This window comes from Hypanus sabinus, chromosome 3 (genome assembly GCF_030144855.1).
Source record: "Hypanus sabinus isolate sHypSab1 chromosome 3, sHypSab1.hap1, whole genome shotgun sequence".
Classification (NCBI taxonomy): Eukaryota; Metazoa; Chordata; class Chondrichthyes; order Myliobatiformes; family Dasyatidae; genus Hypanus; species Hypanus sabinus.
The window spans coordinates 189,702,455-189,727,490 of record NC_082708.1 but is presented as its reverse complement, the minus strand read 5'-3'; the positions used below and the strand labels follow the sequence as shown (position 1 = coordinate 189,727,490).

The 25,036-nt window shown below is 55.7% G+C and overlaps 1 protein-coding gene across 1 annotated transcript in view; it reads right to left on the bottom strand.

Moving 5' to 3' along the window:
• LOC132391989 (shootin-1-like) overlaps window positions 1–25,036 on the bottom strand; it is a 112,247-nt gene that overhangs the window by 18,832 nt on the left and 68,379 nt on the right. Inside the window, exons 7-10 of the mRNA XM_059965854.1 lie at window positions 10,317–10,398; window positions 9,748–9,842; window positions 8,817–8,963; window positions 7,006–7,159 (exon numbers count right to left, since the gene is read on the bottom strand). Of these exons, the coding sequence (XP_059821837.1) occupies window positions 7,006–7,159; window positions 8,817–8,963; window positions 9,748–9,842; window positions 10,317–10,398 (478 nt within the window). The remainder of the gene's footprint in view (window positions 1–7,005; window positions 7,160–8,816; window positions 8,964–9,747; window positions 9,843–10,316; window positions 10,399–25,036) is intronic.

Sequence of the window (25,036 nt, the reverse complement as noted above, 5' to 3'; positions counted from 1 at the left end):
AACCTTCTCTGCTCCCTCTCTTCCTGAACGAAATCCTTGCAAGAGTCGGGTAACCAGTTCTCACAGTGCAGTCTCACCAACGTCCAGTAACATGACCTCCCAACTTCTGTATCGAGTGCGAAGGCCAGCGTGCCAAACACCTCCTCCACCACCAGGTCTACCTGTACCTGTTCCCTGGGCCTCCCCATCATACAATACTCCCCAGGACCTTACCATTTACCATGCAAGTCTCGCCCCGGTTTAAGTACCCAAAGTGTTGGCAGTTTTCCAAGTTCTATCTGCTTTTCCTTGTCCCTCTGACCAGTTGACCTAGACCCTGTTTGGAATCTTAGACCACCTTCTTCTCTCTCCACTGTTGCACCCACTTTGGTGTCATCTACAAGCTTACTAATCATACCAGCAGCATTCTATTCCACGCCATTGCATTCTGTGAATAAAAAGCACCAAGAGACCCAACATCGATCACTGCAGCCCCACCAATGGTCACGGGACTCTGGTCTGAAAGTCAAACCTCCACCAGCACCCTCTGCCTCCTTCCTCCAAGCCAATGGTGCATTGTCTACCTCACTCTGGATCCCATATGGTTATGCTCAGCTCGAAGAGTAAGTAGCCTCATGCCACTTGCATTGACCTTGCCTACCGAGCTCTCCACTCCACACCCTGTTGTTCTGTCCCACCCTAGCATTAAAGTCCCCAAGCAGAATGATCTTATCATTCTTAGGGATCCCGCAGAGAGCTTCATCCAATGTCTGATAAAAGCATTCCTTGGCCTCTTTCTCAGATGGCAAAGCTGGTGCACAGGCACTGAGATGCGTGGCATGACGTTTCTTTGCCAGGGGATACGGAGGGTCATTGGTCTCTCACTAATGCCAACGGGCATGTGAAAGACTTGGTAGAAAGGTGTTCTTGATGGCCAATCCTACTCCGTGGAGATGTTGTCCACCTGGGGGGAGACCTTTCCAGAAGAAGGGGTAACCCATCCCTTCCTCTGTTACAGAGCCTTCATCCAGGAGCCTGGTCTCACTCAGGGCAGCAGTGTCGGTGTTGTAGCGCCTCAGCTCAGCCGTTTCCAGTGAGGTCTGTCAGAGATGCCATACAGGTCCAGGACAGTCCTTACATCCCACCCTACCTGCCTTCACTGTTGGTGATGAAAAGCTGTCAGTAGTGCCATCTTTCAAATATCTGGGGAGCATTCTCTCTGAGGATAGCGACATTGACAACGACATCCAGGGCTGCCTTAAAGGGGCATCAGCTGCCTTTGGGAGACTTCGGCATAGAGTCTTTCAGAGCAGGAGCCTTCGCCCCTCCACAGGGGTCGCTGTACACCAAGCGGTCTGTGTCACCACCCTCCTTTATGGCTGTGAAGCTTGGGTAACCTACAGCCGTCACATCAAGTCCTTGATGTGAGCGGGTGCCTCACACTGAAATACTTGTAAAGACCAACTGCAGAAGTATTGAGGCCATGATCACCCAGCGTCAGCTGCAGTGGCTGGGGCACGTGATAAGGATGCCCCCATGTTGGCTACCCTGCAGAGTGTTATACGGCCAGCTACATCATGGTCGACACTCAGCTGGAGGGCCGAAGAAGCGCTATAGGATCAGATGAAGAATCCTTTAAGGAAGCATTAAAGCATCAGACCTGAGGACCTGGAGGATGTTGCTGCTGACCGTAACACTTGGCGACAGCTGTGTAGGGACGGGGTTCATATTCTGGAGATGGAAATAACAACCAGAAGACAGCAGAAGAGAGCCTGGAGAAATGCAGCCATGGTTGCCATCACGACCATCACTACCACATATACATGTCCCACATGCAACAGAACTTGTGGGTCCAGGATAGGACTGTATAGTCATCAAAGATCTCACCGTTAAAGGAGTGGATGTCGTCATTGGATTTCGATGGACAACCAAAGAAGAAGGATCCCATATGATCTCACCTTCTGGACCAGCCAACTGTACACACCCTTGTCAAAGGTCTTGCTAAAGTCTATGTAGATAACATCTACCACCCTGCCCTCATCAATCCTCTTGGCTACCTCTTCAAAAAACTCTCTTCACATCATCCCATCACACACTGTGGAGTCAGACAGAGTAAAGTACCCCTACACTGTCCCATCACACACTGTGGAGTCAGACAGAGTAAAGCTCCCCCTACACTGTCCCATCACACTCTCCCGGGGTCAGACAGAGTAAAGCTCCCCCTACACTGTCCCATCACACACTGTGGAGTCAGACAGAGTAAAGCTCCCCCTACACTGTCCCATCACATACTCCTGGAGTCAGACACAGAGTGAAACTCCCTCTACACTGTCCCATCACACACTCCCGGGGTCAGACACAGAGTGAAGCTCCCTCCACACTGTCCCATCACACACTCCTGGGGTCAGACACAGAGTGAAACTCCCTCTACACTGTCCCATCACACACTCCCGGGGTCAGACACAGAGTGAAGCTCCCTCCACACTGTCCCATCACACACTCTCGGGGACAGACACAGAGTGAAGCTCCCTCTACACTGTCCCATCACACACTCCCGGGGTCAGACACAGAGTGAATCTCCCTCCACACTCTCCCGGGGTCAGACACAGAGTGAAGCTCCCTCCACACTGTCCCATCACATACTCCTGGGGTCAGACACAGAGTGAAACTCCCTCTACACTGTCCCATCACACACTCTCGGGGACAGACACAGAGTGAAGCTCCCTCTACACTGTCTCATCACACACTCCCGGGGTCAGACACAGAGTGAAGCTCCCTCTACACTGTCCCATCACACTCTCCCGGGTCAGACACAGAGTGAAGCTCCCTCTACACTGTCTCATCACACACTCCCGGGGTCAGACACAGAGTGAAGCTCCCTCTACACTGTCCCATCACACTCTCCCGGGTCAGACACAGAGTGAATCTCCCTCTACACTGTCCCATCACACACTCCCGGGGTCAGACACAGAGTGAAACTCCCTCCACACTGTCCCATCACACTCTCCCGGGGTCAGACACAGAGTGATTCTCCCTCCACACTCTCCCGGGGTCAGACACAGAGTGAAGCTCCCTCCACACTGTCCCATCACACACTCCCGGGGTCAGACACAGAGTGAAGCTCCCTCTACACTGTCCCATCACACACTCCCAGGGTCAGACACAGAGTGAAGCTCCCTCTACACTGTCCCATCACAAACTCCCGGGGTCAGACACAGAGTGAAGCTCCCTCTACACTGTCCCATCACACACTCCCGGGGTCAGACACAGAGTGAAGCTCCCTCTACACTGTCCCATCACACACTCCCGGGGTCAGATACAGAGTGAAGCTCCCTCCACACTGTCCCATCACACACTCCCGGGGTCAGACACAGAGTGAAGCTCCCTCTACACTGTCCCATCACACACTCCCGGGGTCAGACACAGAGTGAAGCTCCCTCTACACTGTCCCATCACACACTCCCGGGGTCAGACACAGAGTGAATCACCCTCCACACTGTCCCATCACACACTCCCAGGGTCAGACACAGAGTGAAGCTCCCTCCACACTATCCCATCACACACTCCCGGGGTCAGACACAGAGTGAAGCTCCCTCCATACCGTCCCATCACACACTCCCAGGGTCAGACACAGAGTGAAGCTCCCTCCATACCGTCCCATCACACACTCCCGGGGTCAGACACAGAGTGAAGCTCCCTCCATACCGTCCCATCACACACTCCCAGGGTCAGACACAGAGTGAATCTCCCTCCACACCGTCCCATCACACACTCCCGGGGTCAGACACAGAGTGAATCTCCCTCCACACCGTCCCATCACACACTCCCAGTGAAACTCCCTCCACACTGTCCCATCACACACTCCCGGGGTCAGACACAGAGTGAATCTCCCTCCACACCGTCCCATCACACACTCCCGGGGTCAGACACAGAGTGAAGCTCCCTCCACACCGTCCCATCACACATTCCCGGGGTCAGACACAGAGTGAAGCTCCCTCTACACTGTCCCATCACACACTCCCAGGGTCAGACACAGAGTGAAGCTCCCTCTACACTGTCCCATCACACACTCCCGGGGTCAGACACAGAGTGAAGCTCCCTCTACACTGTCCCATCACACACCCCAGCATGGACACAACTCCCGGGGTCAGATACAGAGTGAATCACCCTCCACACTGTCCCATCACACACTCCCAGGGTCAGACACAGAGTGAAGCTCCCTCCACACTATCCCATCACACACTCCCGGGGTCAGACACAGAGTGAAGCTCCCTCCATACCGTCCCATCACACACTCCCAGGGTCAGACACAGAGTGAAGCTCCCTCCATACCGTCCCATCACACACTCCCGGGGTCAGACACAGAGTGAAGCTCCCTCCATACCGTCCCATCACACACTCCCGGGGTCAGATACAGAGTGAATCTCCCTCCACACTGTCCCATCACACACTCCCGGGGTCAGACACAGAGAGAAGCTCCCTCCACATTGTCCCATCACACACTCCCGGGGTCAGACACAGAGTGAAGCTCCCTCTACACTGTCCCATCACACACTCCCGGGGTCAGACACAGAGTGAAGCTCCCTCTACACTGTCCCATCACACACTCCCAGGGTCAGACACAGAGTGAAGCTCCCTCCACACTGTCCCATCACACACTCCCGGGGTCAGACACAGAGTGAATCTCCCTCCACACCGTCCCATCACACACTCCCGGGGTCAGACACAGAGTGAATCTCCCTCCACACTGTCTCATCACACACTCCCAGGGTCAGACATAGAGTGAAGCTCCCACCACACCGTCCCATCTCACACTCCCGGGGTCAGACATAGAGTGAAGCTCCCTCCACACCGTCCCATCTCACACTCCCGGGGTCAGACATAGAGTGAAGCTCCCTCTACACCGTCCCATCTCACACTCCCGGGGTCAGACATAGAGTGAAGCTCCCTCTACACCGTCCCATCACACACTCCCGGGGTCAGACACAGAGTGAAACTCCCTCTACACCGTCCCATCACATACTCCCGGGGTCAGACACAGAGTGAAGCTCCCTCCACACTGTCCCATCACACACTCCCAGGGTCAGACACAGAGTGAAACTCCCTCTACACCGTCCCATCACAAACTCCCGGGGTCAGACATAGAGTGAAGCTCCCTCCACACCGTCCCATCTCACACTCCCGGGGTCAGACATAGAGTGAAGCTCCCTCCACACTGTCCCATCTCACACTCCCGGGGTCAGACATAGAGTGAAGCTCCCTCTACACCGTCCCATCTCACACTCCCGGGGTCAGACATAGAGTGAAGCTCCCTCTACACCGTCCCATCACACACTCCCGGGGTCAGACACAGAGTGAAGCTCCCTCTACACTGTCTCATCACACACTCCCGGGGTCAGACACAGAGTGAAGCTCCCTCTACACTGTCCCATCACACACTCCCAGGGTCAGACACAGAGTGAAGCTCCCTCCACACTGTCCCATCACACACTCCCGGGGTCAGATACAGAGTGAATCACCCTCCACACTGTCCCATCACACACTCCCGGGGTCAGACACAGAGTGAATCTCCCTCCACACTGTCCCATCACACACTCCCGGGGTCAGATACAGAGTGAATCACCCTCCACACTGTCCCATCACACACTCCCGGGGTCAGACACAGAGTGAATCTCCCTCCACACTGTCCCATCACACACTCCCGGGGTCAGACACAGAGTGAAGCTCCCTCCACACTGTCCCATCACACACTCCCGGGGTCAGACACAGAGTGAAGCTCCCTCCACACTGTCCCATCACACACTCCCGGGGTCAGACACAGAGTGAAGCTCCCTCCACACTGTCCCATCACACACTCCCGGGGTCAGACACAGAATGAATCTCCCTCTACACTGTCCCATCACACACTCCCAGGGTCAGACACAGAGTGAAGCTCCCTCCACACCGTCCCATCTCACACTCCCGGGGTCAGACATAGAGTGAAGCTCCCTCTACACCGTCCCATCTCACACTCCCGGGGTCAGACATAGAGTGAAGCTCCCTCTACACCGTCCCATCACACACTCCCGGGGTCAGACACAGAATGAATCTCCCTCTACACTGTCCCATCACACACTCCCGGGGTCAGACACAGAGTGAAGCTCCCTCTACACCGTCCCATCACACACTCCCGCGGTCAGACACAGAGTGAAGCTCCCTCTACACCGTCCCATCACACACTCCCAGGGTCAGACACAGAGTGAAGCTCCCTCTACACTGTCCCATCACACACTCCCAGGGTCAGACACAGAGTGAAGCTCCCTCTACACTGTCCCATCGCACACTCCCAGGGTCAGACACAGAGTGAAGCTCCCTCTACACTGTCCCATCACACACTCCCAGCGTCAGACACAGAGTGAAGCTCCCTCCTCACTGTCCCATCACACACTCCCGGGGTCAGACACAGAGTGAAGCTCCCTCCACACCGTCCCATCTCACACTCCCGGGGTCAGACATAGTGTGAAGCTCCCTCTACACCGTCCCATCTCACACTCCCGGGGTCAGACATAGAGTGAAGCTCCTTCTACACCGTCCCATCACACACTCCCGGGGTCAGACACAGAATGAATCTCCCTCTACACTGTCCCATCACACACTCCCGGGGTCAGACACAGAGTGAAGCTCCCTCTACACCGTCCCATCACACACTCCCGCGGTCAGACACAGAGTGAAGCTCCCTCTACACCGTCCCATCACACACTCCCAGGGTCAGACACAGAGTGAAGCTCCCTCTACACTGTCCCATCACACACTCCCAGGGTCAGACACAGAGTGAAGCTCCCTCTACACTGTCCCATCGCACACTCCCAGGGTCAGACACAGAGTGAAGCTCCCTCTACACTGTCCCATCACACACTCCCAGGGTCAGACACAGAGTGAAGCTCCCTCCACACTGTCCCATCACACACTCCCGGGGTCAGACACAGAGTGAAGCTCCCTCTACACCGTCCCATCACACTCACACGGAATTATTTTAGTGTTACTGACCTTTGGTTTCGAGCTCCTGATTCCTTTTCTCGGCCTCCTGGACTTGGTTCTCAAGCTCGGCTTGATGTTCGTCTGCCAACTGCAAAAGGAGCCGGAGCCTGTCCACCTCCTTCCTGTGCTCACTCCCCTCGAGCTGCGTTTGCAGCTCCTTCACCTTCAGAGGGTCAAACAGAGCTCGTCAGACATCGGAGCCAAGGGGAAGAGTGGGGTGTGTGAGCTGGGGCAGGGAATGCATAGGGCAAAGAGGGAAGGGGGAGGGTGGAAGGGCAAAGATGGAGGGAAGTAAGAGAGTGGAGGGAGGGAAGGAGGGTTTGGATGGAAAGGAGGTATATCAATGAAGAGGAATGGAGGAGGAAAGTCTGAGTGGAGGCAGTGGATGGATGTTCTGGAGGGAGGGGAGCGAAGGGAGGAAATGGAAGGATGGGAATTCTGAGGGAGGGAGGTGCTCTCTCTTTTCCTCTCGCCAATCCCTACCTTACACTCTCCCTCGCCCTTCTCACCCTCACCTCTCCCCTCGCTGTTTCCCACCCTCATCTCTCCCCTCGTTATTTCCCACCCTCACTTCTCCCCTCGCCATTTCCCACCCTCACCTCTCCCTTCACCATTTCCCACCCTGTTTCCTCACCCTCACTTCTCCATTCCCTGTTTACCACCTTCACCTCTCCTCTCATCACTTCCCACCCTCACTTCTTCCCTCGTCATTTACTACCCTCACCTCCCCCCTCGACGTTTCCCACCCTCACCTCTCCCCTCACAGTTTCCTCTCCCTCACCGTTTCCCACCCTCACTTCCTCCCTCGCAGTTTCCTCTCCCTCACTTCTCCCCTCATCATCTCCCACCCTCACCTCTCCCCTCACCATTTCCCACCCTCACTTCCTCCCTCGCAGTTTCCTCTCCCTCACTTCTCCCCTCACCATTTCCCACCCTCACCTCTCCCCTTGCCATTTCCCACCCTCACCTCTCCCTTCACCATTTTCCACCCTCAGTTTCCTCACCCTCACTCCATTCCCTGTTTACCACCTTCACCTCTCCTCTCGTCATTTCCCACCCTCACTTCCTCCCTCGCAGTTTCCTCTCCCTCACTTCTCCCCTCGCCATTTCCCACCCTCACCACTCCCCTCGCCATTTCCCCCCCTCACCTCTCCCCTCGTCATTTCCTACCCTCACCTCCCCCCTCACCGTTTCCCACCCTCACCTCTCCCCTCGTCATTTCCTACCCTCACCTCCCCCCTCACCGTTTCCCACCCTCACTTCTCCCCTCGCCATTTCCCACCCTCACCTCTCCCCTCAACGTTTCCCACCCTCACCTCTCCCCTCGTCATTTCCTACCCTCACCTCCCCCCTCACCATTTCCCACCCTCACTTCTCCCCTCGCCATTTCCCACCCTCACCTCTCCCCTCGACGTTTCCCACCCTCACCTCTCCCCTCACCGTTTCCCACCCTCACCTCTCCCCTTGTCATTTCCTACCCTCACCTCCCCCCTCACCATTTCCCACCCTCACCTCTCCCCTCGTCATTTCCTACCCTCACCTCCCCCTCACCGTTTCCCACCCTCACTTCTCCCCTCGCCATTTCCCACTCTCACCTCTCCCCTCGTCATTTCCCACCCTCACCTCTCCCCTCAACGTTTCCCACCCTCACCTCCCCCCTCACCGTTTCCCACCCTCACCTCTCCCCTCGCAGTTTCCTCTCCCTCACTTCTCCACGTCATTTCCCACCCTCGCCTCCCTCATCATTTCCCCCTCACCTGTCCCCTTGCCATTTCCCACCCTCACTTCTCCCCTTGAACCCTCGCCGTGTCCCTCCTCACCTGTTTCTCGTGGAGGAAGCGCTCCTCCTCGAGGGTCCGGTGTGCGGCGCTCGCCTCCTCCAGGGCCTTGAGCAGCTGGACGCTGGGCTCCGTTTTCTCCAGGAGGAGCAGACTCTGCCGGTTTGCCTCCTGCTTCTTCACTCGCATCTGCGGCCATCCCGGAGTGAGTGAGGGAGAGGACCTTCCTCACCTTTCTCCTCCTCCCCATTGCCCCATCACCCTGCAGACTCCCAAAATCTGTCGCCCTCTCTAAGCCTTCTCACCACAACCCCCTCCCACCCTCCGTCCACTCTGAACCCTTTCACTCCATCTCTCTCCTTTCCCCACCCTAAACAATTCTCTCTCACTCCCTCCTCCTCACCCCAAACCCTCCCACCTTCTATCCACTCACCCCCACTGTAAACTGCTCCTCCACAGCCCCCGACTCTCTCCACCCTCACTCCCTCTCCGTCAATCTGACCTGTCACCCACTCCTCCCCAACCCTCTACCACCCTCCCCTCTCCCCTCTCCCCGCACCGCCCCGCCCAGGTGGGCGTAGCTCTCTCCCTGCCCCACCCTGCCGTAGCTGGTGGGCGTAGCTCTCTGCCTGCCCCACCCCGCCATACCTGGTGGGCGTAGCTCTCTCCCTGCCCCACCCCGCCATAACAGGTGGGCGTAGCTCTCTCCCTGCCCCACCCCGCCGTACCTGGTGGGCGTAGCTCTCTCCCTGCCCCGCCCCACCCCGCCATAACAGGTGGGCATAGCTCTCTCCCTGCCCCACCCCGCCGTACCTGGTGGGCGTAGCTCTCTCCCTGCCCCACTCCACCATACCTGGTGGGCGTAGCTCTCTCCCTGCCCCACCCCGCCATGCCTGGTGGGTGTAGCTCTCTCCCTGCCCCACCCCGCCATGCCTGGTGGGTGTAGCTCTCTCCCTGCCCCACCCCGCCGTACCTGGTGGGCGTAGCTCTCTGCCCGCTGCCTGAGATTCTGCTCCAGCTCCAGGTTCTGCTGTAGCTCCTGGTATTCCTGGGTCACCAGGGTGGAGACTGTGACAGAGAGCGAATCAGTGTTACAACGCCCCCCCTCATCTGGGAAGGAAATGCAATGGCTTCTGGCCCTATGGGCCGAGTGGCCTTCCTCTGTCTGGGCTATTGGACAGAGCCGACAGCTGGTGGCAGCATTGGAGTGGGAGGGGTGGGGTGAATGGGGGTGGTTTGGTGGGAGGTCATGGGGTTTCCCTCCGTACTGTCACTGTATCCGAGAAGGGTGTTGTCTCCTGGAGTGGGTAGTCCCTCACTCGTCTCAGTGGACCCCTGATAGACAGTGGTGAGAATTGAACCTTGATTGTTGCGCTAAATGCTATGCTACTGCGCCGCCCCTTTGGGCTGGGTCCATTTGCGATGAACGTTTGCGGAGAAGGGGAGATGGAGATGGAGAGGGAGATAGAGAGAGAAGCAGAGAGGAAATGGGAAAGAGTGTGAGAGGGACTGGGGTAGACATGAAGGCTGGGTCATTCAGACCTGTACTGAGCCGCTGAAGGTTCTTGTTCTGCTTGTTGAGAGTGTCCTTCAGCAACCTCTTCTCCCTCTGCTCCTTCTCTGCCTGTATGTCACAAACAAACAGGATGTCAGGAAACAGGAGAGACCCCCCCCCCCCAGCCCAGAAAATCGACGAGTCGAAGAACCTCGGTGGGCGGAGAGGATGCAGCCAATGTGTCCGGAGGGCAGCGACATGGCCCCTGCACTCTGGTGACGCCCCAGACACCTCATGGCCAATCGGGTTCAGTACGAGCAGATAGGATGCACGGGAAGATCTCAGCAAGGACACTGGAGGACCAAAGGAAGCACCAGAGTCCCCAGCAACAACCGGAAGTGCTGGAGGAACTCAGCAGGACAGGCAGCATCGATGGAGAGGACTAAACAGTCAGTGTTTCAGGCTGAGACCCTGTATGAAGACTCACCAGGAATCCAGGGAGCAGTGTCCAGTGAAGAGGCTGTGGGATCTTTCAGATCCGCTGGGCTGGGAGCTGATATAGCATGCTGCAGCCTCTGGCAGTGCAGAGATCCCAGGACACCGACTGAGAGCAGGAGGTATGCATGCATCACACCAGCGGGAGGAGAGCACAGAACAGTCAGGCCCACAGCTTGGACCCAGATCGGATATCAGCTCCCCTCTATCACCTGCAGACTCTCATCAAAATGGTTCAAATGCTTGCAAGATGGCCAGGAGCCCAAGCGGTTCCAGTTTCTGCCCTAAACACTGGGAATGTGGATGGTAAGAGTGAATGGGAAGGGTTTAAGTCCATTGGGAGTGTGGACACTGGGAGTGAATGGGAAAGGGTTGGGTCCATTGGGAGTGTGGACAGTGGGAGTGAATGGGAAAGGGTTGGGTCCATTGGGAGTGTGGACAGTGGGAGTGAATGGGAAGGGGTTGGGTCCATTGGGAGTGTGGACAGTGGGAGTGAATGGGAAGGGGTTGGGTCCATTGGGAGTGTGCACTGTGAGAGTGAAAGGGAAGGGGTTGGGTCCATTGAGAGTGTGGACAGTGGGAGTGAATGGGAAGGGGTTGGGTCCATTGGGAGTGTGGACAGTGGGAGTGAATGGGAAGGGGTTGGGTCCATTGGGAGTGTGCACTGTGAGAGCGAAAGGGAAGAGGTTGGGTCCATTGGGAGTGTGCACTGTGAGAGTGAAAGGGAAGGGGTTGGGTCCATTGGGAGTGTGCACTGTGAGATTGAAAGGGAAGGGGTTGGGTCCATTGGGAGTGTGAACAGTGGGAGTGAATGGGAAGGGGTTGGGTCCATTGGGAGTGTGCACTGTGAGAGCGAAAGGGAAGAGGTTGGGTCCATTGGGAGTGTGCACTGTGAGAGTGAAAGGGAAGGGGTTGGGTCCATTGGGAGTGTGCACTGTGAGATTGAAAGGGAAGGGGTTGGGTCCATTGGGAGTGTGAACAGTGGGAGTGAATGGGAAGGGGTTGGGTCCATTGGGAGTGTGGACAGTGGGAGTGAATGGAAAGGGGTTGGGTCCATTGGAAGTGTGGACAGTGGGAGTGAATGGGAAAGGGTTGGGTCCATTGGGAGTGTGGACAGTGGGAGTGAATGGAAAGGGGTTGGGTCCATTGGAAGTGTGGACAGTGGGAGTGAATGGGAAAGGGTTGGGTCCATTGGGAGTGTGGACAGTGGGAGTGAATGGGAAGGGGTTGGGTCCATTGGGAGTGTGGACAGTGGGAGTGAATGGGAAGGGGTTGGGTCCATTGGGAGTGTGCACTGTGAGAGTGAAAGGGAAGGGGTTGGGTCCATTGGGAGTGTGGACAGTGGGAGTGAATGGGAAGGGATTGGGTCCTTTGGGAGTGTGGACAGTGGGAGTGAATGGAAAGGGGTTGGGTCCATTGGAAGTGTGGACAGTGGGAGTGAATGGGAAAGGGTTGGGTCCATTGGGAGTGTGGACAGTGGGAGTGAATGGGAAGGGGTTGGGTCCATTGGGAGTGTGGACAGTGGGAGTGAATGGGAAGGGGTTGGGTCCATTGGGAGTGTGCACTGTGAGAGTGAAAGGGAAGGGGTTGGGTCCATTGGGAGTGTGGACAGTGGGAGTGAATGGGAAGGGGTTGGGTCCATTGGGAGTGTGGACAGTGGGAGTGAATGGGAAGGGGTTGGGTCCATTGGGAGTGTGTACATGGGAGTGAATGGGAAGGGGTTGGGTCCATTGGGAGTGTGCACTGTGAGAGCGAAAGGGAAGAGGTTGGGTCCATTGGGAGTGTGCACTGTGAGAGTGAAAGGGAAGGGGTTGGGTCCATTGGGAGTGTGCACTGTGAGATTGAAAGGGAAGGGGTTGGGTCCATTGGGAGTGTGAACAGTGGGAGTGAATGGGAAGGGGTTGGGTCCATTGGGAGTGTGAACAGTGGGAGTGAATGGGAAGGGGTTGGGTCCATTGTGAGTGTGTACATGGGAGTGAATGGGAAGGGGTTGGGTCCATTGGGAGTGTGTACATGGAAATGAATGGGAAGGGGTTGGGTCCATTGGGAGTGTGAACAGTGGGAGTGAATGGGAAAGGGTTGGGTCCATTGGGAGAGGTGTGGACAGTGGGAGTGAATGGGAAAGGGTTGGGTCCATTGGGAGTGTGGACAGTGGGAGTGAATGGGAAAGGGTTGGGTCCATTGGGAGTGTGCACTGTGAGCGTGAAAGTGAAGGTGTCGGGTCCATTGGGAGTGTGGACAGTGGGAGTGAATGGGAAAGGGTTGGGTCCATTGGGAGTGTGGACAGTGGGAGTGAATGGGAAGGGGTTGGGTCCATTGGGAGTGTGGACAGTGGGAGTGAATGGGAAGGGGTTGGGTCCATTGGGAGTGTGCACTGTGAGAGTGAAAGGGAAGGGGTTGGGTCCATTGGGAGTGTGGACAGTGGGAGTGAATGGGAAGGGGTTGGGTCCATTGGGAGTGTGGACAGTGGGAGTGAATGGGAAGGGGTTGGGTCCATTGGGAGTGTGTACATGGGAGTGAATGGGAAGGGGTTGGGTCCATTGGGAGTGTGCACTGTGAGAGCGAAAGGGAAGAGGTTGGGTCCATTGGGAGTGTGCACTGTGAGAGTGAAAGGGAAGGGGTTGGGTCCATTGGGAGTGTGCACTGTGAGATTGAAAGGGAAGGGGTTGGGTCCATTGGGAGTGTGAACAGTGGGAGTGAATGGGAAAGGGTTGGGTCCATTGGGAGTGTGCACTGTGAGCGTGAAAGTGAAGGTGTTGGGTCCATTGGGAGTGTGGACAGTGGGAGTGAATGGGAAAGGGTTGGGTCCATTGGGAGTGTGGACAGTGGGAGTGAATGGGAAGGGGTTGGGTCCATTGGGAGTGTGGACAGTGGGAGTGAATGGAAAGGGGTTGGGTCCATTGGAAGTGTGGACAGTGGGAGTGAATGGGAAAGGGTTGGGTCCATTGGGAGTGTGGACAGTGGGAGTGAATGGGAAGGGGTTGGGTCCATTGGGAGTGTGGACAGTGGGAGTGAATGGGAAGGGGTTGGGTCCATTGGGAGTGTGCACTGTGAGAGTGAAAGGGAAGGGGTTGGGTCCATTGGGAGTGTGGACAGTGGGAGTGAAAGGGAAGGGGTTGGGTCCATTGGGAGTGTGCACTGTGAGATTGAAAGGGAAGGGGTTGGGTCCATTGGGAGTGTGAACAGTGGGAGTGAATGGGAAAGGGTTGGGTCCATTGGGAGTGTGGACAGTGGGAGTGAATGGGAAGGGGTTGGGTCCATTGGGAGTGTGGACAGTGGGAGTGAATGGGAAGGGGTTGGGTCCATTGGGAGTGTGCACTGTGAGAGTGAAAGGGAAGGGGTTGGGTCCATTGGGAGTGTGGACAGTGGGAGTGAATGGGAAGGGGTTGGGTCCATTGGGAGTGTGGACAGTGGGAGTGAATGGGAAGGGGTTGGGTCCATTGGGAGTGTGTACATGGGAGTGAATGGGAAGGGGTTGGGTCCATTGGGAGTGTGCACTGTGAGAGCGAAAGGGAAGAGGTTGGGTCCATTGGGAGTGTGCACTGTGAGAGTGAAAGGGAAGGGGTTGGGTCCATTGGGAGTGTGCACTGTGAGATTGAAAGGGAAGGGGTTGGGTCCATTGGGAGTGTGAACAGTGGGAGTGAATGGGAAGGGGTTGGGTCCATTGGGAGTGTGAACAGTGGGAGTGAATGGGAAGGGGTTGGGTCCATTGTGAGTGTGTACATGGGAGTGAATGGGAAGGGGTTGGGTCCATTGGGAGTGTGTACATGGAAATGAATGGGAAGGGGTTGGGTCCATTGGGAGTGTGAACAGTGGGAGTGAATGGGAAAGGGTTGGGTCCATTGGGAGAGGTGTGGACAGTGGGAGTGAATGGGAAAGGGTTGGGTCCATTGGGAGTGTGGACAGTGGGAGTGAATGGGAAAGGGTTGGGTCCATTGGGAGTGTGCACTGTGAGCGTGAAAGTGAAGGTGTTGGGTCCATTGGGAGTGTGAACAGTGGGAGTGAATGGGAAGGGGTTGGGTCCATTGGGAGTGTGGACAGTGGGAGTGAATGGGAAAGGGTTGGGTCCATTGGGAGTGTGCACTGTGAGCGTGAAAGTGAAGGTGTTGGGTCCATTGGGAGTGTGAACAGTGGGAGTGAATGGGAAGGGGTTGGGTCCATTGGGAGTGTGAACAGTGGGAGTGAATGGGAAGGGGTTGGGTCCATTGTGAGTGTGTACATGGGAGTGAATGGGAAGGGGTTGGGTCCATTGGGAGTGTGTACATGGAAATGAATGGGAAGGGGTTGGGTCCATTGGGAGTGTGAACAGTGGGAGTGAATGGGAAAGGGTTGGGTCCATTGGGAGAGGTGTGGACAGTGGGAGTGAATGGGAAAGGGTTGGGTCCATTGGGAGTGTGGACAGTGGGAGTGAATGGGAAAGGGTTGGGTCCATTGGGAGTGTGCACTGTGAGCGTGAAAGTGAAGGTGTTGGGTCCATTGGGAGTGTGAACAGTGGGAGTGAATGGGAAGGGGTTGGGTCCATTGGGAGTGTGAACAGTGGGAGTGAATGGGAAGGGGTTGGGTCCATTGTGAGTGTGTACATGGGAGTGAATGGGAAGGGGTTGGGTCCATTGGGAGTGTGTACATGGAAATGAATGGGAAGGGGTTGGGTCCATTGGGAGTGTGAACAGTGGGAGTGAATGGGAAAGGGTTGGGTCCATTGGGAGAGGTGTGGACAGTGGGAGTGAATGGGAAAGGGTTGGGTCCATTGGGAGTGTGAACAGTGGGAGTGAATGGGAAGGGGTTGGGTCCATTGGGAGTGTGAACAGTGGGAGTGAATGGGAAGGGGTTGGGTCCATTGGGAGTGTGGACAGTTGGAGTGAATGGGAAGGGGTTGGGTCCATTGGGAGTGTGTACATGGGAGTGAATGGGAAGGGGTTGGGTCCATTGGGAGTGTGCACTGTGAGAGTGAAAGGGAAGGGGTTGGGTCCATTGGGAGTGTGAACAGTGGGAGAGAATGGGAAGGGGTTGGGTCCATTGGGAGTGTGGACAGTGGGAGTGAATGGGAAGGGGTTGGGTCCATTGGGAGTGTGTACATGGGAGTGAATGGGAAGGGGTTGGGTCCATTGGGAGTGTGTACATGGGAGTGAATGGGAAGGGGTTGGGTCCATTGGGAGTGTGTACATGGGAGTGATTGGGAAGGGGTTGGGTCCATTGGGAGTGTGCACTGTGAGTGTGAAAGGGAAGGTGTTGGGTCCATTGGGAGTGTGAACAGTGGGAGTGAATGGGAAGGGGTTGGGTCCATTGGGAGAGTGCACTGTGAGAGTGAAAGGGAAGGGGTTGGGTCCATTGGGAGTGTGAACAGTGGGAGTGAATGGGAAGGGGTTGGGACCATTGTGAGTGTGTACATGGGAGTGAATGGGAAGGGGTTGGGTACATTGGGAGTGTGTACATGGGAGTGATTGGGAAGGGGTTGGGTCCATTGGGAGTGTGTACATGAGAGTGAAAGGGAAGGGGTTGGGTCCAGTGGGAGTGTGGACAGTGGGAGTGAATGGGAAAGGGTTGGGTCCATTGGGAGTGTGCACTGTGAGAGTGAAAGGGAAGGGGTTGGGTCCATTGGGAGTGTGAACAGTGGGAGAGAATGGGAAGGGGTTGGGTCCATTGGGAGTGTGGACAGTGGGAGTGAATGGGAAGGGGTTGGGTCCATTGGGAGTGTGTACATGGGAGTGAATGGGAAGGGGTTGGGTCCATTGGGAGTGTGTACATGGGAGTGAATGGGAAGGGGTTGGGTCCATTGGGAGTGTGTACATGGGAGTGATTGGGAAGGGGTTGGGTCCATTGGGAGTGTGCACTGTGAGTGTGAAAGGGAAGGTGTTGGGTCCATTGGGAGTGTGAACAGTGGGAGTGAATGGGAAGGGGTTGGGTCCATTGGGAGAGTGCACTGTGAGAGTGAAAGGGAAGGGGTTGGGTACATTGGGAGTGTGTACATGGGAGTGATTGGGAAGGGGTTGGGTCCATTGGGAGTGTGTACATGAGAGTGAATGGGAAGGGGTTGGGTACGTTGGGAGTGTGTACATGGGAGTGATTGGGAAGAGGTTGGGTCCAGTGGGAGTGTGTACATGGGAGTGAATGGGAAGGGGTTGGGTCCATTGGGAGTGTGGACAGTGGGAGTGAATGGGAAGGGGTTGGGTCCATTGGGAGTGTGGACATGGGAGTGAATGGGAAGTGGTTGGGTCCATTGGGAGTGTGGACAGTGGGAGTGAATGGGAAAGGGTTGGGTCCATTGGGAGTGTGGACAGTGGGAGTGAATGTGAAGGGGTTGGGTCCAGTGGGAGTGTGGACAGTGGGAGTGAATGGGAAGGGGTTGGGTCCATAGTGAGTGTGTACATGGGAGTGAATGGGAAGGGGTTGGGTACATTGGGAGTGTGTACATGGGAGTGATTGGGAAGGGGTTGGGTCCATTGGCAGTGTGTACATGAGAGTGAATGGGAAGGGGTTGGGTACATTGGGAGTGTGTACATGGGAGTGATTGGGAAGAGGTTGGGTCCATTGGGAGTGTGTACATGGGAGTGATTGGGAAGGGGTTGGGTCCATTGGGAGTGTGGGCAGTGGGAGTGAATGGGAAGGGGTTGGGTCCATTGGGAGTGTGTACATGGGAGTGAATGGGAAGGGGTTGGGTCCATTGGGAGTGTGCACTGTGAGCGTGAAAGGGAAGGTGTTGGGTCCATTGGGAGTGTGAACAGTGGGAGTGAATGGGAAGGGGTTGGGTCCATTGGGAGTGTGCACTGTGAGAGTGAAAGGGAAGGGGTTGGGTCCATTGGGAGTGTGCACTGTGAGCGTGAAAGGGAAGGTGTTGGGTCCATTGGGAGTGTGAACAGTGGGAGTGAATGGGAAGGGGTTGGGTCCATTGGGAGTGTGAACAGTGGGAGTGAATGGGAAGGGGTTGGGTCCATTGTGAGTGTGTACATGGGAGTGAATGGGAAGGGGTTGGGTACATTGGGAGTGTGTACATGGGAGTGATTGGGAAGGGGTTGGGTCCATTGGGAGTGTGTACATGAGAGTGAATGGGAAGGGGTTGGGTCCATTGGGAGTGTGTACATGGGAGTGATTGGGAAGGGGTTGGGTCCATTGGGAGTGTGTACATGGGAGTGATTAGGAAGGGGTTGGGTCCATTGGGAGTGTGAACAGTGGGAGTGAATGGGAAGGGGTTGGGTCCATTGGGAGAGTGCACTGTGAGAGTGAAAGGGAAGGGGTTGGGTCCATTGGGAGTGTGCACTGTGAGCGTGAAAGGGAAGGTGTTGGGTCCATTGGGAGTGTGAACAGTGGGAGTGAATGGGAAGGGGTTGGGTCCATTGTGAGTGTGTACATGGGAGTGAATGGGAAGGGGTTGGGTACATTGGGAGTGTGTACATGGGAGTGATTGGGAAGGGGTTGGGTCCATTGGGAGTGTGTACATGAGAGTGAATGGGAAGGGGTTGGGTACATTGGGAGTGTGTACATGGGAGTGATTGGGAAGAGGTTGGGTCCATTGGGAGTGTGTACATGGGAGTGATTGGGAAGGGGTTGGGTCCATTGGGAGTGTGGACAGTGGGAGTGAATGGGAAAGGGTTGGGTCCATTGGGAGTGTGCACTGTGAGAGTGAAAGGGAAGGGGTTGGGTCCATTGGGAGTGTGAACAGTGGGAGAGAATGGGAAGGGGTTGGGTCCATTGGGAGTGTGGACAGTGGGAGTGAATGGGAAGGGGTTGGGTCCATTGGGAGTGTGGGCAGTGGGAGTGAATGGGAAGGGGTTGGGTCCATTGGGAGTGTGTACATGGGAGTGAATGGGAAGGGGTTGGGTCCATTGGGAGTGTGCACTGTGAGCGTGAAAGGGAAGGTGTTGGGTCCATTGGGAGTGTGAACAGTGGGAGTGAATGGGAAGGGGTTGGGTCCATTGGGAGAGTGCACTGTGAGAGTGAAAGGGAAGGGGTTGGCTCCATTGGGAGTGTGCACTGTGAGCGTGAAAGGCAAGGTGTTGGGTCCATTGGGAGTGTGAACAGTGGGAGTGAATGGGAAGGGGTTGGGTCCATTGGGAGTGTGAACAGTGGGAGTGAATGGGAAGGGGTTGGGTCCATTGTGAGTGTGTACATGGGAGTGAATGGGAAGGGGTTGGGTACATTGGGAGTGTGTACATGGGAGTGATTGGGAAGGGGTTGGGTCCATTGGGAGTGTGTACATGAGAGTGAATGGGAAGGGGTTGGGTACATTGGGAGTGTGTACATGGGAGTGATTGGGAAGAGGTTGGGTCCAGTGGGAGTGTGGACAGTGGGAGTGAATGGGAAAGGGTTGGGTCCATTGGGAGTGTGCACTGTGAGAGTGAAAGGGAAGGGGTTGGGTCCATTGGGAGTGTGAACAGTGGGAGAGAATGGGAAGGGGTTGGGTCCATTGGGAGTGTGGACAGTGGGAGTGAATGGGAAGTGGTTGGGTCCATTGGGAGTGTGTACATGGGAGTGAATGGGAAGGGGTTGGGTCCATTGGGAGTGTGTACATGGGAGTGAATGGGAAGGGGTTGGGTCCATTGGGAGTGTGTACATGGGAGTGATTGGGAAGGGGTTGGGTCCATTGGGAGTGTGCACTGTGAGTGTGAAAGGGAAGGTGTTGGGTCTATTGGGAGTGTGAACAGTGGGAGTGAATGGGAAGGGGTTGGGTCCATTGGGAGAGTGCACTGTGAGAGTGAAAGGGAAGGGGTTGGGTACATTGGGAGTGTGTACATGGGAGTGATTGGGAAGGGGTTGGGTCCATTGGGAGTGTGTACATGAGAGTGAATGGGAAGGGGTTGGGTACGTTGGGAGTGTGTACATGGGAGTGATTGGGAAGAGGTTGGGTCCATTGGGAGTGTGTACATGGGAGTGATTGGGAAGGGGTTGGGTCCATTGGGAGTGTGGGCAGTGGGAGTGAATGGGAAGGGGTTGGGTCCATTGGGAGTGTGTACATGGGAGTGAATGGGAAGGGGTTGGGTCCATTGGGAGTGTGCACTGTGAGCGTGAAAGGGAAGGTGTTGGGTCCATTGGGAGTGTGAACAGTGGGAGTGAATGGGAAGGGGTTGGGTCCATTGGGAGAGTGCACTGTGAGAGTGAAAGGGAAGGGGTTGGGTCCATTGGGAGTGTGCACTGTGAGCGTGAAAGGGAAGGTGTTGGGTCCATTGGGAGTGTGAACAGTGGGAGTGAATGGGAAGGGGTTGGGTCCATTGGGAGTGTGAACAGTGGGAGTGAATGGGAAGGGGTTGGGTCCATTGTGAGTGTGTACATGTGAGTGAATGGGAAGGGGTTGGGTACATTGGGAGTGTGTACATGGGAGTGATTGGGAAGGGGTTGGGTCCATTGGGAGTGTGTACATGAGAGTGAATGGGAAGGGGTTGGGTACATTGGGAGTGTGTACATGGGAGTGATTGGGAAGAGGTTGGGTCCAGTGGGAGTGTGGACAGTGGGAGTGAATGGGAAAGGGTTGGGTCCATTGGGAGTGTGCACTGTGAGAGTGAAAGGGAAGGGGTTGTGTCCATTGGGAGTGTGAACAGTGGGAGAGAATGGGTTGGGTCCATTGGGAGTGTGGACAGTGGGAGTGAATGGGAAGGGGTTGGGTCCATTGGGAGTGTGTACATGGGAGTGAATGGGAAGGGGTTGGGTCCATTGGGAGTGTGTACATGGGAGTGAATGGGAAGGGGTTGGGTCCATTGGGAGTGTGTACATGGGAGTGATTGGGAAGGGGTTGGGTCCATTGGGAGTGTGCACTGTGAGTGTGAAAGGGAAGGTGTTGGGTCCATTGGGAGTGTGAACAGTGGGAGTGAATGGGAAGGGGTTGGGTCCATTGGGAGAGTGCACTGTGAGAGTGAAGGGGAAGGGGTTGGGTACATTGGGAGTGTGTACATGGGAGTGATTGGGAAGGGGTTGGGTCCATTGGGAGTGTGTACATGAGAGTGAATGGGAAGGGGTTGGGTACGTTGGGAGTGTGTACATGGGAGTGATTGGGAAGAGGTTGGGTCCAGTGGGAGTGTGTACATGGGAGTGAATGGGAAGGGGTTGGGTCCATTGGGAGTGTGGACAGTGGGAGTGAATGGGAAGGGGTTGGGTCCATTGGGAGTGTGGACATGGGAGTGAATGGGAAGTGGTTGGGTCCATTGGGAGTGTGGACAGTGGGAGTGAATGGGAAAGGGTTGGGTCCATTGGGAGTGTGGACAGTGGGAGTGAATGTGAAGGGGTTGGGTCCAGTGGGAGTGTGGACAGTGGGAGTGAATGGGAAGGGGTTGGGTCCATAGTGAGTGTGTACATGGGAGTGAATGGGAAGGGGTTGGGTACATTGGGAGTGTGTACATGGGAGTGATTGGGAAGGGGTTGGGTCCATTGGCAGTGTGTACATGAGAGTGAATGGGAAGGGGTTGGGTACATTGGGAGTGTGTACATGGGAGTGATTGGGAAGAGGTTGGGTCCATTGGGAGTGTGTACATGGGAGTGATTGGGAAGGGGTTGGGTCCATTGGGAGTGTGGACAGTGGGAGTGAATGGGAAAGGGTTGGGTCCATTGTGAGTGTGCACTGTGAGAGTGATTGGGAAGGGGTTGGGTCCATTGGGAGTGTGGACAGTGGGAGTGAATGGGAAGGGGTTGGGTCCATTGGGAGTGTGGAGAGTGGGAGTGAATGGGAAAGGGTTGGGTCCATTGGGAGTGTGGACAGTGGGAGTGAATGGGAAGGGGTTGGGTCCATTGGGAGTGTGGACAGTGGGAGTGAATGGGAAGGGGTTGGGTCCATTGGGAGTGTGAACAGTGGGAGTGAATGGGAAGGGGTTGGGTCCATTGGGAGTGTGAACAGTGGGAGTGAATGGGAAGGGGTTGGGTCCATTGTGAGTGTGTACATGGGAGTGAATGGGAAGGGGTTGGGTACATTGGGAGTGTGTACATGGGAGTGATTGGGAAGGGGTTGGGTCCATTGGGAGTGTGTACATGAGAGTGAATGGGAAGGGGTTGGGTACGTTGGGAGTGTGTACATGGGAGTGATTGGGAAGAGGTTGGGTCCAGTGGGAGTGTGGACAGTGGGAGTGAATGGGAAAGGGTTGGGTCCATTGGGAGTGTGCACTGTGAGAGTGAAAGGGAAGGGGTTGGGTCCATTGGGAGTGTGAACAGTGGGAGAGAATGGGAAGGGGTTGGGTCCATTGGGAGTGTGGACAGTGGGAGTGAATGGGAAGGGGTTGGGTCCATTGGGAGTGTGTACATGGGAGTGAATGGGAAGGGGTTGGGTCCATTGGGAGTGTGTACATGGGAGTGAATGGGAAGGGGTTGGGTCCATTGGGAGTGTGTACATGGGAGTGATTGGGAAGGGGTTGGGTCCATTGGGAGTGTGCACTGTGAGTGTGAAAGGGAAGGTGTTGGGTCCATTGGGAGTGTGAACAGTGGGAGTGAATGGGAAGGGGTTGGGTCCATTGGGAGAGTGCACTGTGAGAGTGAAAGGGAAGGGGTTGGGTCCATTGGGAGTGTGAACAGTGGGAGAGAATGGGAAGGGGTTGGGTCCATTGGGAGTGTGGACAGTGGGAGTGATTGGGAAGGGGTTGGGTCCATTGGGAGTGTGCACTGTGAGTGTGAAAGGGAAGGTGTTGGGTCCATTGGGAGTGTGAACAGTGGGAGTGAATGGGAAGGGGTTGGGTCCATTGGGAGAGTGCACTGTGAGAGTGAAAGGGAAGGGGTTGGGTACATTGGGAGTGTGTACATGGGAGTGATTGGGAAGGGGTTGGGTCCATTGGGAGTGTGTACATGAGAGTGAATGGGAAGGGGTTGGGTACGTTGGGAGTGTGTACATGGGAGTGATTGGGAAGAGGTTGGGTCCAGTGGGAGTGTGTACATGGGAGTGAATGGGAAGGGGTTGGGTCCATTGGGAGTGTGGACAGTGGGAGTGAATGGGAAGGGGTTGGGTCCATTGGGAGTGTGGACATGGGAGTGAATGGGAAGTGGTTGGGTCCATTGGGAGTGTGGACAGTGGGAGTGAATGGGAAAGGGTTGGGTCCATTGGAAGTGTGGACAGTGGGAGTGAATGTGAAGGGGTTGGGTCCAGTGGGAGTGTGGACAGTGGGAGTGAATGGGAAGGGGTTGGGTCCATAGTGAGTGTGTACATGGGAGTGAATGGGAAGGGGTTGGGTACATTGGGAGTGTGTACATGGGAGTGATTGGGAAGGGGTTGGGTCCATTGGCAGTGTGTACATGAGAGTGAATGGGAAGGGGTTGGGTACATTGGGAGTGTGTACATGGGAGTGATTGGGAAGAGGTTGGGTCCATTGGGAGTGTGTACATGGGAGTGATTGGGAAGGGGTTGGGTCCATTGGGAGTGTGGACAGTGGGAGTGAATGGGAAAGGGTTGGGTCCATTGTGAGTGTGCACTGTGAGAGTGATTGGGAAGGGGTTGGGTCCATTGGGAGTGTGGACAGTGGGAGTGAATGGGAAGGGGTTGGGTCCATTGGGAGTGTGGAGAGTGGGAGTGAATGGGAAAGGGTTGGGTCCATTGGGAGTGTGGACAGTGGGAGTGAATGGGAAGGGGTTGGGTCCATTGGGAGTGTGGACAGTGGGAGTGAATGGGAAGGGGTTGGGTCCATTGGGAGTGTGGACAGTGGGAGTGAATGGGAAAGGGTTGGGTCCATTGGGAGTGTGGACAGTGGGAGTTAATGGGAAGGGGTTGGGTCCAGTGGGAGTGTGCACTGTGAGCGTGAAAGGGAAGGTGTTGGGTCCATTGGGAGTGTGAACAGTGGGAGTGAATGGGAAGGGGTTGGGTCCATTGGGAGAGTGCACTGTGAGAGTGAAAGGGAAGTGGTTGGGTCTATTGGGAGTGTGCACTGTGAGCGTGAAAGGGAAGGGGTTGGGTCCAGTGGGAGTGTGGACAGTGGGAGTGAATGGGAAGGGGTTGGGTCCATTGGGAGTGTGTACATGGGAGTGAATGGGAAGGGGTTGGGTCCATTGGGAGTGTGGACAGTGGGAGTGAATGGGAAGGGTTTGGGTCCAGTGGGAGTGTGTACATGGGAGTGAATGGGAAGGGGTTGGGTCCATTGGGAGTGTGGACAGTGGGAGTGAATGGGAAGGGTTTGGGTCCAGTGGGAGTGTGTACATGGGAGTGAATGGGAAGGGGTTGGGTCCATTGGGAGTGTGGACAGTGGGAGTGATTGGGAAGAGGTTGGGTCCAGTGGGAGTTTGGACAGTGGGAGTGAATGGGAAAGGGTTGGGTCCATTGGGAGTGTGCACTGTGAGAGTGAAAGGGAAGGGGTTGGGTCCATTGGGAGTGTGAACAGTGGGAGAGAATGGGAAGGGGTTGGGTCCATTGTGAGTGTGTACATGTGAGTGAATGGGAAGGGGTTGGGTACATTGGGAGTGTGTACATGGGAGTGATTGGGAAGGGGTTGGGTCCATTGGGAGTGTGTACATGAGAGTGAATGGGAAGGGGTTGGGTCCAGTGGGAGTGTGTACATGGGAGTGAATGGGAAGGGGTTGGGTCCATTGGGAGTGTGTACATGGGAGTGATTGGGAAGAGGTTGGGTCCAGTGGGAGTGTGGACAGTGGGAGTGAATGGGAAAGGGTTGGGTCCATTGGGAGTGTGCACTGTGAGAGTGAAAGGGAAGGGGTTGGGTCCATTGGGAGTGTGAACAGTGGGAGAGAATGGGAAGGGGTTGGGTCCATTGGGAGTGTGGACAGTGGGAGTGAATGGGAAGTGGTTGGGTCCATTGGGAGTGTGTACATGGGAGTGAATGGGAAGGGGTTGGGTCCATTGGGAGTGTGTACATGGGAGTGAATGGGAAGGGGTTGGGTCCATTGGGAGTGTGTACATGGGAGTGATTGGGAAGGGGTTGGGTCCATTGGGAGTGTGCACTGTGAGTGTGAAAGGGAAGGTGTTGGGTCCATTGGGAGTGTGAACAGTGGGAGTGAATGGGAAGGGGTTGGGTCCATTGGGAGAGTGCACTGTGAGAGTGAAAGGGAAGGGGTTGGGTACATTGGGAGTGTGTACATGGGAGTGATTGGGAAGGGGTTGGGTCCATTGGGAGTGTGTACATGAGAGTGAATGGGAAGGGGTTGGGTACGTTGGGAGTGTGTACATGGGAGTGATTGGGAAGAGGTTGGGTCCAGTGGGAGTGTGTACATGGGAGTGAATGGGAAGGGGTTGGGTCCATTGGGAGTGTGGACAGTGGGAGTGAATGGGAAGGGGTTGGGTCCATTGGGAGTGTGGACATGGGAGTGAATGGGAAGTGGTTGGGTCCATTGGGAGTGTGGACAGTGGGAGTGAATGGGAAAGGGTTGG